Here is a 23,028-nt window from a genome sequence, read left to right as displayed (position 1 = left end):
AGTGAGTGAGGTGAGTGGCAAAGTGAAAGGTGCCACGTGATAGGTGAAAAAATTAAAATGTTAATTACCTACACACTCGCTAAGGTGTGTGGAACAGGTGTCTACACATTGGCGGACACCGCAGCGAAAAAAGACACTATGGCTGAGTATAATCGCTGCTCAGGATGCGGGAGGAGTGCGCTCCTCGAATCACAAATTTTGGTCATGAAGCAGCACCCGCATGGCACCTACTGTGGTCTCCCGGATCCCGGATGGTGCATCTATTACCAGTAGCACCCAGACCATGGCACACCATCTCGACTGATTTCATTATGGAACTACCCACTTCCGAAGGTAACACTGATGTAAGGTCACAGCTGCCAGTTTTTTCTAAAATGGCACATTTTTTGGCTTTCAAGAAAATATCATCTGCTGAAGTAATGGCTCAATGTGTCATCAAAAACATTTTTTGCTTGCATGGATTACCACAACCATTATTTCCGATAGAGTCCAGAGCCGGACTGGCTACCGGGTGTTTTTTGCTGTGGTGACAGAGTGGGGTCCAGGTTCACTGCTGAGGGACTGATTTTGTTGCTGGGGAGATGATGGTGCTTCTAAATAAGCAATTCAAAACAAATAGCTTTAAAGCGTCCTTTTTTAAACATTTGTTTTGCATTGTTTATTAAGGAAAGCCCGGTAGCCAGTCTGACCCTGATAGTGGCCCACAAAACATTTCAAAGTTCTGGAAAGCAGTCTGTTCAGCTTTAGGTATTTCATGGATATTATCGTCAGGATTTCATCCCCAGTATATTGTCTTGACTGAACACATCAATCAGACTTTAGAACAATTTCTATGATACATCTGTAAAGCATTATATAATTATTGGGTGTCACTTTTGACCTATGCTGGTTTTGTGTAGAACAATAGATTACACTGGGCAATTACAAACCCACCTTTTTTTGTGCCTAATGTTTTCCTTCTAGGATGACTCCTGAAATCGTTTCAACAGATTCATTGGAACCTGCAGCCTCAAATTATTTGCAAATTTGGAGAAGCCTTGGTAGATACTGAGGATGAGATGGAGAAATGAGCTGAACAGACGTTCTGCTCCAACCTTTGTTGTTGGGAATAAGGTCTGGTTATCGCCCCGTTTTTACCCCTTAAGGAGAGACACCCCAAACTTGGGCCACATTTCCTTGATCCTTATAAAATCCTTAAATGTATGAACTCATCAGCTTCTTCTCCCCAGCCCAGCCGACACTGGATATGGTCTTTGGCAGACACAACGGCGTTTGCGACTTTAGAAAAGCATAGAAAATACAAGTACCAGTGGTGGAGAGGTTGTACTGTGGTCACTCAGCTTGAGGTTGGGTGATTCCTGTCCCTAGAGTTCTTCAATGGGCCCATACAACAGCTTTCCACCTAAAGAAATCCAGGAGCCCACCCCTTTTGAAATGGTGAGTTAGGTGATGCTCAGTTTCCATGTCTGGGAACAGGTGCCACACTGCCATCTTGGCAAAGCTCAGTCCAGTGCAACTGCCGACTGCTGTTGTGAACTGATGATCGCCTCTAGTGTCTAAGGGCCTTATTACAACTAAGGCGGTCCTACAGTGGACGATGCAATGCGCTGTCTGCTGTAGGACCCCCACAGCCGTGGTGTGACTGCCCACCAGATTAGGAGTTAAATTCCGGTCTGGCGGGCGGTCCTGTTGTGGTCTGGCAGCAGCGGTCTGTTAGGCACACAGAAGAGCCTATCATGCAGACTGCCACAGTCACCGACTGCACCTTCCTGCGCGGTGTGGCATATGTGCCACACCGTGCAGGAATAGGGGGTGCAAATCCAGGGGGGCACTTCTTGTGCCCCCCCGCACGCACCTCCAGGACCAAATCTGGCAGGGGACCCTGTCAGGGCCCACTTTGTTGGTATTATGCCACCCTGAAAAGGGGGGTAAGATGGCAACTCAGAATATGCTCTGCGGTGATAGCTGCGGGACTGCCAGCATATTCTGCCGGTGAAAGACCGCCGGCCTATCGAGATCCTTGATCCCAGCGGTGCCAGTGTTCTTGTGGCGGTCTGACCGCCGCAGTCATAATACTGCGGGTGGTCCCGCAGTGTGGCTGTAGCCGGACCACCACCATGGGTACAGTGGGCCTATGGACCGCCGTAACCGTAATAAGGGGCCTAGCATTAGCTTCTAGTAGTGGGATTGCCCACTAGCATTTTGTGCACCTCCAGGAATGCCCTCCAATGTTGGTGTCTGTTAAGAGTCTCCGAAATGTCTTGGGTGAAGCATGAGGTGTTATAACAAAGTGTTTTTATGGCATGTACCAAGTGCAACCATTGTATCTTCAGTATGATGTAAGCATGAGCCATACATGCTTTGTGTGGTTTCTTATAGATGCCATGGCTAGGAGAGCTGATCTGCATGGGGTAATAAGTATGCCCTCAGTGGGTGCTTATATGTCAGCCGGATGCCAGCTTTGCTTGAACTGTCTTAACCAAGTTCATGAATTGTAGCTCATCAACTTGGTCCTGATGAATGTACCAGGTGTGTGGAAATTGGTGCTGAAACATGTCAATAGAGCTTTGCAAGGGTGTATAGTGTGTGTTTTTGGTTGGTGGAGAAGTAAGCACACACTGAGTATAAGTAGACTTAAGTAACCTTCCACACAATTGTATCTCTAAGTGGGATAATAAACATGAACCACAATGTAGCATGGATATCAAGATACTTTATTTGCAACCAATTTGAATGAGGGACAGTACAGGGCCTCTTGTAAAAAGTTGCGACCCCTGTGGTAGCTACTTAGAGGGCTACCAGTTGCCAGAGGTTGTGAAGGGTCCAGCTAGCGGTTGTACAGGTATTCATGGATTCTAAGCACTACCAATGATCACAAAGATCAGGAGTTGACCACTGATTCGGGGCACTATCCCTGTTTGGTGCTTGTGAGGTACCCTGTCTAATTACCAACAGTACCTAGAGGAAGTGCTGGAGTGATATTTGGTAACTGAGTAATAGAGGCATGGTCGGTGTAGGATACATCAGTGACTGCCAGCTATACATGTGGCGGAGTGAGCTAAAGAATGATGATGGATTAAACCCAGATCAGTTGACTGGGGGTGAGTGCTTGCATTGTTCAACACTCCGTCCATCATCCCCTTTGGTTTAGCTATACATGTTGGCCTGAAAGAATGCCATCATCTCCCAGGGGCTGTAAAAAGAGATAGACATCAGGAAGGAAGATGGCCGACAGGTGAGGAGCTCCGGCCGGGAGATCCCGACGAGGGATGGCCTTTTTGGCCTTAATATCCTGATATCTACCTCCTACCCGGACCCCTGTACTCACCTGGGGTCATGCTTCGACTGCGGTCCTCGTCCCTCCAATCTACGGCTTTGTGGCTCGAGATCCTCAGATGAAGGCGTGATCAAGGTCCCGACCGCGGAGAACGAGCCATCTTGGCTCGGTGGAGCGGCTTGATCGGCTATAGGGAATACTGGCTCCGGCTTTTGCCGCCTCAGCTGTCACCTACCCAGCCGATCTTCGGGCACAGCTCTCCTCATCTTCTCCGCGGTGTCGCTTCCTTTCCCTGCCTCCCTGATGAGATACTAAGATGACGTGGATCTTCTTTCTTACTGGATGGCTGCTTGAGATATGGCGGAGGATCTCTCTCTCCTCCAACCCTAGCCTGACTTTCCGGACCTGAGTCGCGATTTCCTGGCTTCCCGCTGCACAGGACTGAGATTCGACGTGAACGCAGCAAAGATTACCACACGACGCTGCTGTACTGCACCATTGAACCCGCTTTACTTTTTCTCCGAGTTTCTCCTGGCTCAGCAACTGCCTTCCTCTTCCGAGACGATTGTCTCAATGCCCGTACTGACGTCCTCTGAATTGGGGGACCCCGAGAGTGAGCTGCGTCCCTTTACCTTTTCTCCCTCCTGAACTGCCTTCCCCATTCATCTCCGCTTTTGGGGTAGGTTCTTTAATGCTGGCTTCTTATTCGGACTTTTGTCGACCCGCAATCCCGCCATCTTGTCCAGTCAGTTTATAGGGTCTTTGTCCTGGCTCCTCCCTATTGCGGATCCGAAGGTCCCCCTGATTGTTCCTCGACACAGGTCTGCGCCCTTTACCGCCAGATTGTCAATTCGCCCTTTGTCAACCCCCTCTGAGGCTCCGGTCTTGTTTGACTTACTTACCCTAACTTTGTTGGTATCCACGGAGGTTTTCATCACCAAGACCGGTCTTCCTAGACTCGTTACGTATTCCTACCGCCCTGCTTTTCCCCCTCTGCCTTCTGTGCTTCTCAGGACTTGTCTTCCATGTTATTTTTTGCACCACCAACGGATGTTATTTATTGAACACCGTCTTTCTTTGGTGCTTTGTTATGCTTTTGAAACTACTGTAACTATGTAACACTGTTCTTTTGTAAACATTATTCTTCATGTGAAGCGCTCTGATACCTCTGGGTCTAGCCACCACTATATAAAACTTCTCAAATAAAAATAAATAAAAATACTGATATAGCTTTTTTGTGGATACATAACTCCGCCACAAATTAAGCCAGACACCAGTTCTGATCATTATTTATAGCTGTAATGGCCGCCTCATTATGATGTAGGACAACATGTGCTCACCCATCACTCATTGTGCCGTGTTGATTGCCGTCGTCAATAATTAAGCCAATTCCCACTATTTCATCATTATCGACGCCATTTTTATCACCCCATTGTGATTTAAGGCAGTTTGCCTACTTTACGCTAGCATTTCAAACTTGTGCCAGTATTTTACTGCTCCTTCGTTGTAAATCATGTTTGCATCTTTTATATGTTTGTTGCTGCGTCATTATTTTTGACAATTTATTGCCTGCTCGTTATCTAAGCTTGCATGTGATGTACCATTATTCATGTCTGTTTATTGCCCCGATATTTTTAAGCCAGTGTTTAATGTCTCATTATTAATGCCAATAATTATTGCCTCGTTATGTATTTATTGCATCACGGTTAGTTAAGTCGGTTTTTTGCCTCCTGGTGATGCATAGCAGCATGTATCACCTCAGCATTCTTTATGTCAGTGTTAATCGCCCAACATTTTATAAGCCTCTATACATTACCTCAAAATGATTTGTTAATGTTTTGCCCTGTGATAAATTATACTACTGTTGATGACTCGTTAATTTCATGCCAGTATTCATTGCTTCACCTTTAGTTAGAATATTTGTCCTTGCCAGTCTCTATGCCAGGATTCACGCGTGAAGCCTAATTCTACCCATCTCCGTTACTCCATCAGGGGTGATGCCAGTATCCGATGTCCCATCACCTTTATCACAGGCACCTTCTAGGCTGCTCAGAAATGACCCTTGTGTGGGCACAGATGTGTCCACAGCGGTGTGGGCGGGAAAGAGTCGCATAAGCAGGTCTGGCCCACTGGTAGAGAGCGCCTTCTTCTGCAGGCATCCATCCCTCGAGAAGGGCTCCCACGTAACATCAGGTGTGGCTCGTCCGTGGGGGGTTTGGGTGCTGCCCAGTGCTTTAAATGGGAAAATCTAAGTGCAACATTGCCCCCTGGTTGTCAACAGAGCACTGTGCATCAGTCTTCTATACACAGTTGTTGGGCCTGGCCCCACACAACAGTGACAGTAATACTCACAAGCTCAGGCCCTGCATTGCTATTCAAAGTGTACAAGTAACACAGGCCATGCCGTGTTATGGGACCCGCAGCTGGGAGCTATGGGCCATATACATGAACACATTTTCCTATAGACATACAATACCCTTTGATGTATCTGGCCCTAAGTGGGCAGGGGAAGGCGAGTCAGCCAGTGCGGGATCAACGCAGCCAGCCATCAGCAGGTATTTAAAAAATAATGTTTTAATTGTGCAGGTGTGTGTAAACAGATGGGCGCCTGTTCATGTACACAGAATTATGTGCACATGTGTGAGTCTATAAATGTCCTTAATTTCATGCCAGTATTCATTGCTTCACCTTTAGTTAGAATATTTGTCCTTGCCAGTCTCTATGCCAGGATTCACGCGTGAAGCCTAATTCTACCCAGCTCCGTTACTCCATCAGAGGTGATGCCAGTATCCGATGTCCCATCACCTTTATCGCAGGCACCTTCTAGACTGCTCAGAAATGACCCTTGTGTGGGCACAGATGTGTCCACAGTGGTGTGGGCGGGAAAGAGTCGCATAAGCAGGTCTGGCCCACTGGTAGAGAGCGCCTTCTTCTGCAGGCATCCATCCCTCGAGAAGGGCTCCCACGTAACATCAGGTGTGGCTCGTCCGTGGGGGGTTTGGGTGCTGCCCAGTGCTTTAAATGGGAAAATCTAAGTGTAGGTACTCATTGAATTGAGCTGGGGTGTGGCAGGTAGGCGGGGTTAGAGGCGTGCGAGACATGTCAGTCAGTCAAAAGTCTTTATTCGGTTTAAGTGCAAACCATAAAAGCATACTACAATAAATAGACTTAAAAATACAAATTTCATTTTAAGTGATCACTACAGCTAAAAAAACACATTGACACAAATTAATTAAACAGAGCAACGTGTCCAGTTTAAACATTAAAAAGGGTACAGTTCATTTCCTCAAGGAGCGAATTACAGCAGATAAAAAATTCGCAATATTAAATGTTTCCCAAACATCATTTAACATCTGAAGGTAAAGAAGCGCGAGACATGATGATTCAGAGATACTTCTATTGAGTATTCATACTGCCCTTGAACTGCCCTCGAGAGGTGTCTCAAACGTTCCATATGTGCAGATTAACAGCTGCATATGCTAATAAAGGGCGGAGTGAAGACTCGTTTGGAACACGCCCTAAACCATCATGGAAGGAGCTTGAAACTAGAGGTGCAGCCAAGCCATCTCAGGCACTAGTAGCACTTTCAGGCTGAACCTCAGTGCGTCCCAGGACCAGCATCATTCATGAGTTCTCCATCACATGAGGACATACCACAACATGTATCGATATAAATAAAGGGGTTAACTCATTACAAGAAATGAAGGGCAAACACGAAGCGTTACTGCGTCCTTGTCTTTGTGATGGTAGCAGCTTCCTGATGTCATACTCGTCCTGCGTGCTTGTCCTCAGTGCAATCATTATATCCTGTAGAGGGCGCACTCACACACACAGAAACGACCATTCTACGCATTTCTTTTCAAATATTCCCTGAGTGTCCAGATTCTCTTCGTCTCTGATCTCATTTCTCTCTCGAACACACACAATATCAGGCAAACACGAACACACAAGCAGACAAACACACAAACGGCTCACTTCGGGTTATTCCTTAGTTACTCCACAGCTCCAGCGAGGTGCACACGTGATTGACAGAGCAGGGCCTGGATGGGACACAGCAGGACGGGGAAATTCCCAGCACCTGGGCATCCCTTGCATTATGCAAATGAGCCGCTGCTGAATGGTTCAGGGGTGGCTGCTAAGGGCTAGAGAGGCGCTTTGGAGGTCAGAGGGCCCTACAGATCTGCTCCACTCTGACTGCCTCGAGCTCAGCAGCCTTAGCAGCAATGAGAGAACATTTCTTGAGTACCAGTACTCTCCTTGGCAGTGGAGAAGTGCCTGTACTCAGCTCGTTAAAAATGAGAAGTGTCGGTACTTAGTACCTGTGAGTACCGGCCCATTTAAAGCACTCACCACTTCTGTACGCTTTACTCCAAGTTGCCTGGTGAATTGGTCGGCAAGGGGATGTGGCGGGGTCATGGGGGGTGACACAGATTGCACAGCCGATGGTCCCATAATCCATGCTCCAGCAATGAGGGGGTGGGTTTATAACTCAGATTCTTGGTGCTCTCTTGGAGCGGAAGAACCTGCAACATTGCCCCCTGGTTGTCAACAGAGCACTGTGCATCAGCCTTCTATACACAGTTGTTGGGCCTGGCCCCACATGACAGTGACAGTGATACTCACAAGCTCAGGCCCTGCATTGCTATTCAAAGTGTACATGTGACACAGGACATGCCGTGTTATGGGACCCGGAGCTGGGAGCTTTGGGCCATATACATGAAAATATAGACACAGAATGGGCAAAACCCTTTGATGTATCTGGCCCTAAGTGGGCGGGGAAGGCGAGTCAGCAAGTGTGGGATCAACGCAGCCAGCCATCAGCAGGTATTTAAAAAATAATTTTTTAATTGTGCTGGTGTGTGTAAACATATGTGCGCCTCTTCATGTACGCAGAATTATGTGCACATGTGTGAGTTTATAAATGTGTATTGTTTCCACCCACCCGTGGTATATAATGAGAGTCAAGCATAATAGTGGCATATTGTGCCCATGGTGATATGTACTTTTGGTATAGTGCTGGCCTCTGCATACTTCTGCTAAATCCTGACATATTGTGGACGGTGCCCAGGCTGGATTCAATGCTGGCTCATGTATAATGGTAGTAATTCCTGACATGCTGTGGGTATCCATGGCATGATGCCACCCACAACCAGTATAAGGCTTGCCGTGGCATCATTGTGGTCATTGATGTCACACCATGGGCATCTATGGCACGATGACACCCACCACTGGTATAAAGCTGCCGATGTCATAATGGTTAATGATGTTCGGCACACAGTGGGCATCCGTGGCAAGGGACGATCATACGTCAGCATGCCAGGGATAATTTCCCCATGTGTAACAGTAATACTACATGAAACTGGGCATGGAACATGCATTTATTAAAAATTCATACTTGGTATCTTATAATTAAATGTGTTCTTCCCATAAAAAATACAAAAACTTTGTTTGGGTGGAACTTGTTTCATTTTACCAAATGGAAATATTGTTTTCAATAGAGAGGGTGGATTAATGGGTGGCTTTTCATAAGCTGACAAGCTGAAGTTCACGGCAAAATGGTTGCATTTCTGGTTTCGGTGCCAGACACTACTTTTGTCTGAGATTCAAGGGTGTGAAGCTGGAGTAAGTCAGCTGCTCTTCGAACCTCCGCATTCTCCATAACTTGAGTGATAGCTCTGCTGCACAGACCTGGACAGTCTGCCCGGCTCTGCTGTGTACCTCTGTAATTGCAAGATCTGTGTTTTATTTATTTTTCCAGCCTGCCTCTTCCAAGAAAACTGTCAGTCCTAAGATATGAACGAGACGCTATTTCGAGGAAGCAGACGGGAAATAAAAGTGACATGTAGGAGTGTAAACAAATGCTTGAAAAATGATAGACCATGTGAAGTTGCAGTTTTCGAGCTGTTTGTATTACCTGTGGCTTTTCAGAGGTCTTTAATCGTGCTGAAAAACACACCATGTTCTCAAACCTTTCTTGGGGGGAGAGGGGGTGGACCTGCAACTCTCAGGTTTGCTTGGTAACTTATACAAAATTTGTAAGCAAATTTATGTGAAAATTGTGCTGAAAAGTGCCTGATTTGGCCCAATTTGTTGTAAATGTTCTCAGGGAGAGAACCCCACAAGCTTCCATGGAGAGAGCGGGGCTTGGCCAGTGCAGTTCAGCCCAGATGTTTGTGATCCACCGCTTTCGAATATCACTTCTGGTCACCGCATTCTCCAGGTGGACACTCCGCTCATGGTGGGGGGTGGGGTACAAAAACCTATTTACAGGGGATTTGCTTGGATTTCACTAAAGGGTGCAAATGATATTCCTCATCCCAGGGGTGCAGTTAAGTTGTTGCCCCTCAAAACGCTAGTAGACCAACTAGTTTACCCATAATCTGTGAAGTAAAATGATCCCCTAAAAGACAAAAAAGAGAGTACTTTTGGGTTAACCCCAACCAGCGCTATCTCAGGGCTCTCCTGGTGAGTAGTAGAGTTGGCACCTGGGGGTAAAGGTCACAGGGAGAAAACAAATTTGCAGAGAAAAATTAAAAAGGTTTGTAGGATAGGTGCCTCGTACTTTAATCGTTAGATGCAACCAGTGTCTCTGAGTTGTGCAGCTGCTGAAGCCTCCTTCCACAGAGCAGCGCTGCGGCGGCACTCACCGCCGAGAAGAGGAGCCATGACTACCTGAACTTGTCACCAGGCATATCAGTCTCCAAACACTGACCAATGGGCACCCATTAGGCGTAGCTTAGCGCCTCGTCTAACTAGCTGCTACATCTGGCTGTCGGCTTGGTATCCCAGGCACTCCCTTGCTGTTGCTTGTCTAAGGGACCGCAAACACAGCAGCAGGCACAGGAAGTAAATAGGACGAAGCGCGCATGGTATAGGTTCTGTAGCTTTTACTTGCCTTAACCTCTGAGCAGCAAATAAGAATCTGTTAAGCGGCTAGGGGTAGGTCAAGAGTAAACGCTGTGATGTCATCAGCGAGATCTGAGGGAGTTTGAAGTCACTTCCTGTGGCCTACTGGTGAACCAATATCCACGGTTGACCTCTTTGAATGGAGGCTGAGGTTGGCTTTAATATGAAGATTGGTGAAGATGAACCCCTGGGTCAGTAGAGTGCGAGAGACGGGCAGTCGGGCACTCACCGTGGTGTACTTGCCGAGCTGGCAAAGTGAGGGGAAGGTTTCCTGATGAGCTTTGCGGATCTTCTCGGTAAGGTCGTCCAGCTCGGCCGTCATCTCGTAGCTCTCGATACATTCCTGTTTTATCGGCTCCTTCTTCTTCTTGTTCCTGTCATTGCGGACGGCTGTAGGTGGAGAGAGAACAAGGCGGGTCAGATGGGCGTTAGAGGCAGTGGCTGGCAGGTACTTGGTTACAGTCCTCCAAGACACACATTTTGGCAACACATGGTCAATAGATCACAAATTGCAAAGATCAATGGAGCACCTTTGACTAGGCTAACCACATGACTCCATTTCACTAGGACACATTTAACAAATCAGTGTATTCTGGGAATTGTAGTCTTGACTTAGTTCATTTGATCCAAATGGGCTAACTCACCTGAAAATAACGAATTGTGGGGCATATTATCAAGCCCGGCGATAAAATTATCGCTTCTTTAGCGGCAGAAAACTGCCGCTAAAACGGCGATAATGGGCATGATAATATGCTCTATGGAATTCCAATTGAAGCCCATGTTAAATGTGAAGGACATCTAACATGGGCATCAATTGGAATTCCATAGAGCATATTATCAAGCCCATTATCGCCGTGCGGCGGTAATTTTATCGCCCGGCTTGATAATATGCCCCTGTAAAAGGAAAGCCAAATACTTTAAGAGCAGTGCCCAAGTGATGTGGAGTTATCTGGTAACTCTAACATCCCTTCACAGACTCAATTCAGGTCCAATTTGCAATCCTAGTTCACACCTAAAAATGTGGAAGTCCATTCGTTTTCTTTCTAAGTTTTTACATTTATTAATAAGTCACATTCATGTCAAACAAGCATTGGCAAAGTCAATCGGTTTGTCTCCTTTCTAGGGTAACTACTGTTACTGGACACATCAGAATTAACAATCCACTCATAATATGGTTTAACGCTGCAATACCTGACGGAATATGACTGATGCACTGTGAACCCTCTATATTTAGGAAGGTGACACCAGGGGAATCAGGGATAAGCGGCCCATTATTAAGGGTTTTCCCTAGAAAAAACAAGGGCCCTTACTCACCGAAGTCTCAGTGCTTAATTTGTAAAATAATAAGTGCCAGGGCCCTTGTCAGGACGCCACCGCAGTTTGAAGCATTCATTGCCCCCACCAGTCCTGCCAATGACGATACCAACACAACTACAAACCATCACACTCCTACAAGTGTGACAATTCAGGCTATTCTAGCCCCCAAAGCTATGGGGATGGATTGTGCAGCAGAAATGAATCATTTTTAATGTGCATTGAATTAATACACACCTGTTTTTGGGTTCATTTCTAAACTAAACAAATAGTGCCACCATGTGGTGCACTGCCATAAAGTTCAGGTGTTTATAATTAAGTGCAGGTGCCCAGTGCTGGAAACCACTGGCTTAATTTAAGCACCGTCGAAGTGACAGACTCATAAAGGTTAATGTGCCATGAGCTGTCCTGCGCTAGTCCCCAGGCTCTGCGAAAACGCAACAGACAACTCTTGTGAGGATTTTGGCCATCTGTCAAAGAATATCATTCCATCTGGTTCCAGTTCTTTTTCCTGGCAATATAATAATGCTTAGAAACAGGTAAAATAACAATATTTACCGTTCAAAAAAACACATCAATTCGTATTATAAAAGTGGTCATTTTAAACTTGGTGTCCATCTCCGTTTGGTGCCTGCCCATCTAACAAAAATCTGCTCCAACCATTGCATTACAATAAGGTGCTCAAAAGTTTTTTTGGGGGGGCCCTTACAGGATGTTAAGACCTTCAGATTTTTAAACAACTGTGGTGTAAATAGACATAGAGGAAAATCCAGAAAATAAGACAGCTTAAAAATCTGCTAATAATGCTGCTGTGGAAAGGCGATATTGGACATCTATAGGCTAAAATCTCATTGCTTTTTTTAAGCTGTTTAAAATTATGAGATGTAATAATGGATGTCAAAAAATACTTTTACCTCTTATTTAATAAACAGTGTGTTTCAAAATTCACGGAAGACAAACAGTACAATGAAAAACAATATTTTGTTAATATCCTGCAGGTTTCAGTCTACAGACGGCAACAATTCTATAGCTCTTGTTCCAATATCTTTAACACTCAAAGGCCTCTTGTTGTACTCGTGCTTAATTTGAGCCTGTGGTTTCCGGCGCTCGACACCGGTACTTAATTACCAACACTGGCGCGTGTGCCAGCTGCCACGTGGTGGCACTGTTTGTGTAATTTAATGATAAGCAGAACAACAGTTGATTATTAATTCAATATACATTAAAAACAAGTAATACCTGCTCCCACACCATTTTTAGAGCTGTGGGGGCCTTGAACAGTCTGAATTGTCGCACTTGCAGGAGTGTGAGAGTTAGTAGTTGTGTTGGTATTGTTACTGGCAGCGCTACCAGTGGCAGTGCGTGGTGCAAGCTGCAGTGGCCTCCTGATGAGGGTCCAGTACTTATGTTTTTTTTTTTTACATATTAAGCACTGACTAGATGTACTAAGTGCGGGTCGCAAACAGTGGTCCAAATTGCATATTGCACACCTGTATTTACCTCCCTCTAAACTATTAGTACATAGATCACATCGCAAAATCTTTAGTTACATGGCATTACAGAATGACCAGAATAATTAAATATAACTAGATTGGTCAGTAATTGCGCCACACCCCTCCAACCTCCTGGTGGCATAGTCACGAGTTTTGGGGGTAGCAGACTCCCCCCGCTCTTATTTGCCGTTCTCGGTGCGGCATTCCCTCCCACCCACCCACCCTTCGTTCTTCTATCGTCCGCCGGAGGTGGGGCAGCAAATAGAGAAAATACCTCCAGCACCCCCACCTCACTCTTTTATGCGGCCGCAGCAGGGCGGCAAGCACGGGGACCGCCATGGGTGGCCAAAGTGCACGCTACGCCACTGTCCCCCCTGGTGATTGGAGGCAAACACAAGGATGGTGGCCTGCAATGAAAAGTACAGGACGTATTTATTTTTTCATTCCCAAACGGTATCATGTTTTTTTTCTTAAAGATGTGTCTGTTTCGTAAACAAACCGGTACTGCTTTAAAAAAGATGATTTCCATATGAAAACAGGGATGGACTGGCCATAGCGGGCACCAGGCGTTTCCCCGGTGGGCCGCAAGGGTGGGAGGTGGGTTTTGGGACCCTGGGGGGGTCCGTTTTTGTTACCGGGCCGGCAGTATCGGCCCCCTGTAACAAAATCGGCCAAAACCGGCCCTCGCAAACAGCTCAGCAGCACCCCCACCCTCCCCCCAGGGGGGGCGGCGAGCAGTTTGCCAAGGCCGGTTTCAGTTCCCAGTCCGGCCCTGTATGGAAAGACTGGGGGTGAGCAGGGAGTGCTCCCCCTCTTGGACCCCTGCCAGCACCCCTCAAGGCTGCCAATGAGTTTCTGAATTATTCCAATGTTCTTCGAACTGCGGTGCTGTTATGTTGAGTTTTTGCTTTCAGGATTCTGCTTGTTTGCCAGCATTTTGTGTTCACAAACAGTGTATCATTTCATAGTCTACCGCTCTGTCTTTTCCGCTTTATTGTGTTACATTTCTGCTTTCAACATGTCTTGCGTTTTGTTAGTTTCAGCGGTTTGAATTCTCATTTGAAGGGTAGGTTTTATTGATATATTTTAAGATATCGTTAAAGAGTTGAATACCAACAACCATAGATAGACTATGACATTTTTATTGGAGCTGTGGTCATTGAGCTGTGCTGGACCCGGACTTGCCCTGCGCTACCCCCTTTGAGCGAGGCCTTGGCTCTTCATCCAGGGGTGTCCAGAGTGTCAAGGAGCCTTAGAAGGACACCTGTGGCATAGACTGGATCCCTTTCAGCCCCTCTTCTGGAGATCCCCAGCGCTCTTACCTTTGCCAGTGCTTGTTTGTCCATGCGGCTGCAGGGACCGAGGGAAAAGCACTAACTGAGAAGCTAACTAACATACTTACTAACTAGCTAATTAAGGGCCCGGTTTAGATATTGGCGGACAAGTTACTCCATCACAATGGTGACTGATATCCCGTCTGACCGAAATATAAATCCCATTATATCCTGTGGGATTTGTATTTCGCCCGACGGGATTTCCGTCAATGTTGTGATGGAGTAACCCGTCCGCCAATATCTAAATCAGGACCTAAGTAATTAACTAACTCCAAGGCTAACCCTTACATTACACCTAAGAGTACCCCAACTCCCAAACCTATCAGAGAAAATGATATTTCAATAATGGAGCGGTATGCCAATATAGTAGTACTCAAAGTAGGACTAAGTGTGTGTTGCTTGGCTGTGCTCAGCACCGGCACTTCTGTGTAAACACCAGCACGTATTTATGAAAAACCATAACATGGTGGTGCTTTATGCATATTTTTAAGCACATATTTAATATATCTTTTTTTTTTTTAATGATAAAGGATTAACTTTAATCTTCAGTTTAAAGTGGCATGCGGGTCGAGCCAGCTGCAGTGGACCCCTGGGTAATACCTTAGGCCGTGGCACGCATTTTGTTTTCTACAAATTAAGCACAGTGGCATAACAAAACTTGAGGGGGAACCCCTGCAATGTACATGGAGGGGCCCCTACTGGACTTACTCAGGAGCTCTCAGGCCAGGCTCAGGCCCCCGCACTGGGAGGCTGGGGGGGGGGGGGCCTTCGTTATGCCACTGCTGTATGCATTGAAATAGTGAATCTGATGCCTTTGGGGTGTAGCTGGCATGAGGATATGAAAATAATCTTACCATCCTAAAGCTGAACATCATATTTTTACTTAATATAACTCTATAATAAATTACTTTTCTTTATATAAAATGGCCGCACTATCAGACGTCAACATTTAAAAAGTGCTTTTTTAAGACTACTCCATTTATAACATTATGTTTTCAGTCAACTACAAAAATTATGCGTTCCTCCTTGGTGATTTCTTACTGGAGATGGACCTTCCTCTATAAAAGGTCTAGTGTGGTGGTGCTGAGTATGAGGACAGGTGACACCACCCCAACCACACTGCCCTATTCAGAGCCACTGCCTGAGCTGTCCATTTTCATATTATCTGTGCCCCTGGAATCATGGGGCAATGCGGTGAAAAAATACCTGTTCCATGGTGGACTAAATTATAGGCAGGGCCACTGGAATAATGCAATTGTGCTGCTGTGTAAATTTGCGCATAGTTATAGGTTTGCCTCATTTGCCACAAAATCCATAATTTGCCGCATAATCTGCAGCTTTTAACAAAAAAAATGTTTCTAGCTCAAACGGTTCAAAAGTACAAAAAATGCAGCAACATGTGATGCAGCGTACTGAAAGGCCCATTGCAAAGCTGGACTGGTCACCCTTTTGTCATTGTTATATTTGGGTATTAAAATGGTTCTAATGACGTGCAACCTCTGACCAGGCAGTGTTACCAAGTTTAAAAATTACAAAATAATGAAGTAATACTATTACAAAATGTGCCACATAATGCTGCGTGATTGGCCTTTTCTTGCCGCATAATTTACTGAACCCTGCCACATAATTTGGCCCTCTCCTGCTGTATAATTCCAGTGGTCCTGATTATAGGTTAAGAGTAGTTACATTATGTGGCAACATAAGACTTATTCTGAGGCAAATAATACAAATAAAGGTAGCTTCCAAGGTAGAATCTCTGGCATTACTATAGAACTATTGAAATGCTTTAACACAGGTTGATATAAAAAGCATCGCAAGGCTAAAATCAAGAAAGCTAAACACTTTGAGCGGATCCTATTCAAAATGCAGATCAACAATGATTCTGTCCTGCGTGGACACACAAAAGCAAAGCCTTCTACCTCCCAGGGGGAGGCAGATTGTAGAGAACACGGCAGCGGTGCAGTCAGCAGAAAACAAGCCTGCAAGTAAAGCCACAGCAATAAAAGACGCGGCTCATTTATTCCGAGCATCCAGTGATGTTCGAAAACTTTTCTATGGTGTCGGGTTTCACTTCTGTTCATGAGACGGACCCTCTTGCAGCATCTGCTTTCATTCATGTACAGCCCTCCTGATTACATTTACTACGTGTAGAAATAGTACAGATAAAAAAAAGGGAACAATAAAAAGTGTAAAATCGTTTTTACTTGTTCTGTTCTTTGCAGTAATGAAACAATATCTTGTCCATACATAGCACTTCTAACACACATTTTGTGAAAACGGGACTGATTGGTGGGCGCAGCTCCACAGACACTTTTCACTTCTCAAGCAGCTGCACTTAGACGGAAGTGAGGCGTACAGAGTTTACATCCTGTTGCTGAAGATGCAGTTGCTTACTTCTTTTGGGGCGGTGACCAAACTGCATTATATTTCCCTGGACATCCTTAGTACTCCCACTTTTACAATTCAGGGCGGAGCTTATATCTACTAATTGTGTAAATATTCTGCTTAAATTACATTCCAATGGCCGGCACTGATAGGTCACGGTGTATCTATCCACCGAGTGGTGGTGTCGAATTAATTTTCTGAAAAAATGCAGAAGAGCAGTGAATGGGGAGCACTCGAGGAGGCAAAATTGTATTTTGCCTGGAGCGCTGAAAATCGTTGCACCTTGTTTGTAGTTCACAGCTATCACAATTATGCCAGACGTCTTCCATGAGTAAGTATACTTTACGCCTGCAGGAACCTTTGTGAATCAGGTGCAGATTATTCAAGGAGGTAGCGGGCTGTCGCGCCCTGTCGTCCTAGCAGAGCCGCTTGCCACTTTCATTATTGCCGCTAAACTGCTAAAGTAAATTGTAATCATGCCGTGCTGGAGGATGTAAGCACTCCTTGGAACATTGTGCGGCCCCCTAAGTGCGGAGGGAGACTCATAAAGCCTGTGTAATGAGGGCCCATTTACTTACGCACCTCTCCGCAAGCTGATTGACATGTTTGCTAAGCACGCGTCCTCCAGCTGCTAGATAGCTCAATGGCTGGTGGCAACAGCGCATTATGCCTGGCAGTCATGAGAACTGCCGGCCCATGACGCCTCTTCCACAGGGAAATGGGCAAATGTGCATGTCTATTAAGAAAAGATGGAAATGTTTCAAAGGGTGAGTGGCTGCTGCACAAGGGGCATGATTCTTGCTTCCCCTGTTCTCAGGGCCTTGCAGGCCGCAGCCGTACGAGCAGACAGGAAGTAGCGCCCTCGGAGGCGTAGCTAAGTCAATGAGATGCAAGGAAATGTGAATCTCAAATTTCCCAACTAAAAAAGCAGTGGGTCACAGGGTGAATGTGTGAGGTGACCAGGGTTCAGGATGGACTGTTCCCATGGTGTTCTCCGTCAGTACTGGTTTGCATTAGGTGGGTCTTTAGTGCTGTTTTAGAGTTTAACGGGCAGGTACTCCTTTGCCGCGGAGACCGAGGACCCTGTACACCAAACTCAAGGTCTGTCCACCTGATGTTGAGTTAGGCAGACCACAAGTTTTACACCTAGAAAAATTTACTCCATGGGTGTAAAACATCCCCCAAAGGCTCGACGTAGTAGGTGGCGACAGACATAAGCCATCCGACCTTCCACCCTATCTAGAATGGACGGTCAGATGGCTTTTTGTACTGTCGGGCAGTAAAACAACAGAGTAATGAACTCCACACCACTGGAAAAAGTTCCCATGGTGTGAGGGGCCATTAGTTTTTTTTGTAGTTTTTTTTATTAGTCTGTTTTTGGAAAAATTAAAATCTTTGGAAAAGTTTGACGGCATCCTTCATGTTTGATGGAGCTTTTTCTACATTGACAGATGTCCGCAGGGTATTGGACATTTCTAAATTTGGAAGGTGGAGTAAAGTCAGTAAAGTCATTTTCCATCCTATCTGCCTTTAATCCGCCAGAGAAATCCTAAACCAGCTCTCTGTCTAGAGTGGCAGAGTGGGTGAAAAAAATGTTTGGAATGCTACCCGAGCGACGGCCACTGGTAAGACTATTTGCAAGCATTAGTCCCATCACCTTTTGGGTGTTTGATTGCTGGTCATAGCCTGGAAAAGGGAGACTGGCATAGCTTTCCATAGTTACTACTGCCAATATTTGTCAATTCTAAAAAGTAGTCAGTTTTCATCCATTCAAGGAGTACTTCTATGGGTGTAGATTTGATACATTTTTGGTAAATCAATCTTAAATATATTTAAGTTCCTGATCCAAAAGATTTACAAGTTAAAACCTCTTAATGAATTCAAGATGACAAGGAAACCTGACACAAACTTAGCAGACCCCACTCAGGACCACTGCCTAAACTACCAAGCCAAGAATGTATTTATTTGGCGGGTGTAACACCCCGAAACACCCCCTTGAAGTTATGCCCCTAAGGGTTATTAGAGAAATACTTATGTCATTTTTACCCCTTCCATTTCTCCGAGCCCCTCCATAGCAAACAGCAGACTCAAAGAAGGGGTTAAAACTGCGATGTTATCAAGGGGCAAGTGGTGTGAAACTTTTTATATGATGAGTATTAAATATGCATTGACAAAGCCAATAGGTTCCACTTTTGAGAGTAACGGCTCTGCCAATGCCTGTTTTTAATGTTGTACAGCATCAGCAAAAATATTGATGCGGTACAGCATAAACAAAAGGAGAAAAAAACGCATGATGACGTGGCTGATGGCATTCTTATCATGTAAGTGCTGTCGCTTGCGAGACATTTTGTAAGCTTACAGTGGGCTTTGAGCCCCTCCCACCCCCCCATTGTTTACCATTGGTTGGCCTCATCGTTACTCTCATTTCCTTGCTTCTCTTTGGTCAGCACATGCCAGCTGCACATCTTCTTCATGTGTTTGACCCTCCCCATGGGCATGGCCGAAGTAATTGTGTCCTTCCACTTCTCACGCTTTCAGAACCACCTTTTTTAGGTCTTGCCTATGCAGCGCGCATGCACTTCATAGGAGGGCCTTTAGCCGTCGCTCTGCTCTTTTTTGAAGCACATAGTCGTGCTTGTGGCGGCATCCACCTTGCGGGAGCGAGCAGCGGCGCACATGCTAATTGGCTGTTGCTCGCTCCCGCGGGAGGCGGGTAATTAGCGCGATCCTCCCTCGCAGTCACTCGGCCTCTCAGGGCTCAGTCTGCACCCTCACAGAGTATAGCGAGAGCTAACAGGGCAGCTGCAGGAGATGCTTCTCCGTACTCTGTTGAATGGCACAGTTTGGGGTTCCCGCTAACTCTTATTTCTGTGCATTTTAGTTAAACGAAAACGCAAGCGGCCATGGCCTACAACGTTGTGTGGCAATTCCTGTACTGTTTTGAAGTGCCTGCGATTTCATAATTGTTTTTAATTGATGCCTTTTATTAGCCATTCCCTTACGTAAAATAAATAACACGTAGTTCAACGATGGCAACAGCGCGGAGTCCGTTCATGTACGTCCTCTTTCTATGTCCATACCAAGTGCTTTAACTACGCTCACCACAATTCCACTGTTACTCTGGTGAATGGCACAGTTTGGGATTCCCGCTAACTCTTATTTCTATGCATTTTAGTTAAACAAAAACGCAAGCGGCCATGGCTTACAACGTTGTGTGGCAATTCCTGTACTGTTTTGAAGTGCCTGCGATTTCATAATTGTTTTTATTTGATGCCTTTTATTAGCAATTCCCTTCCGTAAAATAAACAACACGTAGTTCAACTATGGCAACTGCGCGGAGTCCGTTCATGTACGTCCTCTTTCTATGGCCATACCAAGTGCTTTAACTACGCCCACCACAATTCCACTGTTTATCCTTATGTAGAGGTTGTATGGGCTTCCTGTCTAGTGGCATGGTGGTTATTCGATATATTTTGATGCACTGCATACCTAGCATATGTACCCATGTTTCCCTTCTGAAAGCAGGAAGTTATTATCAGGAAGTGGCTTTCGTTTGAACATAAACGTGTTTCTACCTCTCTACCTCTCTCCCTACCTCTCTCTCTACCTCTCTACCTCTCTCTCTCTACCTCTCTCTCTCTACCTCTCTCTACCTCTCTACCACTCTCTCTCTACCTCTCTCTCTCTACCTTTCTACCCCTCTCTACCTCTATACCTCTCTACCTACCTCTCTCTCTACCTTTCTCTTTCTACCTCTCTCTACCGCTCTCCCACTCTATCTCTCTACCTCTCTCTCTACCTCTCTACCTCTCCCGCTCTACCTCTCTCTCTCTACCTCCCTTTCTACCCCTCTCCCTCTCTCTCTCTCTCTCTCTCTCTCTCTCTACCTCTCTCCCTCTCTCACTCTATCTCTCTACCTCTCTCTCTACCTCTCTCCACCTCTCCCTACCTCTCTCTCTCTACCTCTCTCTCTCTACCTCTCTCTCTCTACCTCTCCCTCTCTCTCTCGCTCTACTTCTCCCTCTCTCTCTCTACCGCTCTACCTCTCTCTCTCTACCTCTCTCTACCTCTCTCTCCCTCTCAACCTCTCTCTCCCTCTCAACCTCTCTCTCTACCTCTCTCTCTCTACCTCTCTCTACCTCTCCCTCTCTACATCTCTACCTCTCTCTCTGTACCTCTCTCTACCTATCTACCTCTCTACCTCTCTCTACCTCTCTCTCTACCTCTCTCTACCTCTCTCTCTACCCCTCTCTCTCTACCTCTACCTCTCTACCTCTACTTCTACCTCTCTCTACCTCTCTCTCTACCTCTCTACCTCTCTCTCTCCTTCTCTCCCTCCCTCTCTCCCTCTCTCTCTCTACCCCTCTTTACCTCTCTCCCTGCCTCTCTACCTCTCTCTCTCTATCCCTCTACCTCTCTTTACCTCTACCTCTCTCTCTCTACCTCTCTACGTCTCTCTCTACCTCTCTCTCTACCTCTCTCCCTCTACCTCTCTCTTTACCTCTACCTCTACCTCTCTCCCTCTACCTCTCTCTCTACCTCTACCTCTCCCTCTACCTATCTACCTCTCTATCTACCTCTATCTCTCTCTCTACCTCTACCTCTCTCTCTACCTCTACACCTCTCTCTCTACCTCTCTACCTCTCTCTACCTTTCTCCCTACCTCTCTCTCTACCTCTCTACCTCTCTCTCTACCTCTCTCTCTACCTCTACACCTCTCTCTCTACCTCTACACCTCTCTCTCTACCTCTCTACCTCGACACCTCTCTCTCTACCTCTCTACCTCTCTCTCTACCTCTACCTCTCTACCTCTACCTCTCTAACTCTCTCTCTACCTCTACCTATCTACCTCTCTCTCTACCTCTACCTCTCTCTACCTCTCTACAGCATTTGGGACCTTATGCGTTTTTAGCCATGCAACAGTTGATGTTGTTGCACCAAGGATATTGTGCTGCATAACTAAATACTTATAAGGTCCCAAAGGCGAGACCTATTGGCTATGCCAATGCTTGTCTTTCAGTTGAAGCAGTCCATAAGAGTGCATATGTTTGCAGACAGTCTCACCGATGTGCTTCTACGCCCTCCCACCCTTCAGTCTGTCTCTGTGTTATTGCTTGGCCCTCCCACTCTCCCATCTCTTTTCTTGTTGTTGCTTGTCCCTCCCACTCTCCCATCCATCAATGTCTTGTTGCTTGCCCCTTCCACCCTCTCGGCCTGCTCTATGTTATTGCTTGCTCCCTCCCATCCCAATCTGTGTTGTTGCTTGCCTCATCCCATACTACTGTCCATCCGGGTGTTGTTGCTTGCCGCTCCCACCCTCTCATCCTGCTCCATGTTGTTGCTAGCCCCCTCCCACACCAATCTGTGTTGTTGCTTTCCCCATCCCACTCGACTGTCCATCTCAGTGATGTTGCTTGCCCCTCCCACCCTCACATCATGCCCCATGTTGTAAGCTGGGTATGGTGGCTTAGTGGGCTAATGCATCCACTGAAGGGGCCTGTGTTTGACCTCATGGTCACAGGTTCAAATACCAGCAGGTCCACTCAGCCTTTCATCCCTTTGAGGTCTTAAAAATGAGTACCACTGAGTTGGGCAACAATAAACATATGTTATTCAGCGCAAAGACGCCTACAGGTGAATGTGCACTTTATTTTATGTTATGTTGTTGCTTGCCCCCTCCCACACTCCTGCTCATCTGTGTTGTTGCTTTCCTTCTCCCATCCTCCCATCTCTCACCATGTTGTTATTTGCCCGCTCCCACCCTCTTCATGTTGTTGCTTGCCACCCCACCCTTGCACCCTTCACTGTGTTCTTGCTTTTCCCTCCTCTCCCGCTCCATCCTATTACAAGCAACCTCCCACACAGCTCCTTCCCGTTGCTTGCCCTCCCACCCGCCCTGTGTTGTTGCTTGCCCCCTCCCACCCAATGCTGTGCTATTTGTGCCCCTTCCCACCTCATCCTGTTTTCTGCTTCCCCCTGCCACCCCATTCCATGATGCTGTTTACCCCCAAACCCATTTCACATTATTGCTTCGACCCAGAATGCATTGTTGCTGCCCCCGTATAACCCTCCCATCCTATCCAGTGTTGTTACCTGCCCCCTCTAACCCCACCCCACATTGCTGTTGCCCCACCCACCCTCCTGCGTTGATGTTAGCCACTCTCCCTCCCACCGCCATGATGCACAGCAGTTTAACAACAACAAAACGTTCCTGCCTTAATCCACGGTGTGGGTTCTCTGATCAGAAAGGGTCGCCGTAACTCCGGGGGAGACCAAATTATATTTGTACCACGTGATACCACCCAAGCTTTATTTTTAC

General features: G+C 46.3%; 1 protein-coding gene across 4 annotated transcripts in view; it reads right to left on the bottom strand.

The window, feature by feature from the left end:
- The window catches only part of RARB (retinoic acid receptor beta), a 1,132,713-nt gene that overhangs the window by 138,698 nt on the left and 970,987 nt on the right, over nt 1-23,028 (bottom strand). For all 4 annotated transcript variants that reach the window (XM_085630534.1, XM_085630535.1, XM_085630536.1 and 1 more), the window contains one exon: nt 10,413-10,573. In XM_085630534.1, the coding sequence (XP_085486660.1) occupies nt 10,413-10,573 (161 nt within the window). The remainder of the gene's footprint in view (nt 1-10,412; nt 10,574-23,028) is intronic.

The sequence above is a fragment of the Triturus cristatus genome, chromosome 10, assembly GCF_964204655.1.
Source record: "Triturus cristatus chromosome 10, aTriCri1.1, whole genome shotgun sequence".
Classification (NCBI taxonomy): Eukaryota; Metazoa; Chordata; class Amphibia; order Caudata; family Salamandridae; genus Triturus; species Triturus cristatus.
This window is presented reverse-complemented; position numbering and strand designations above follow the sequence as displayed.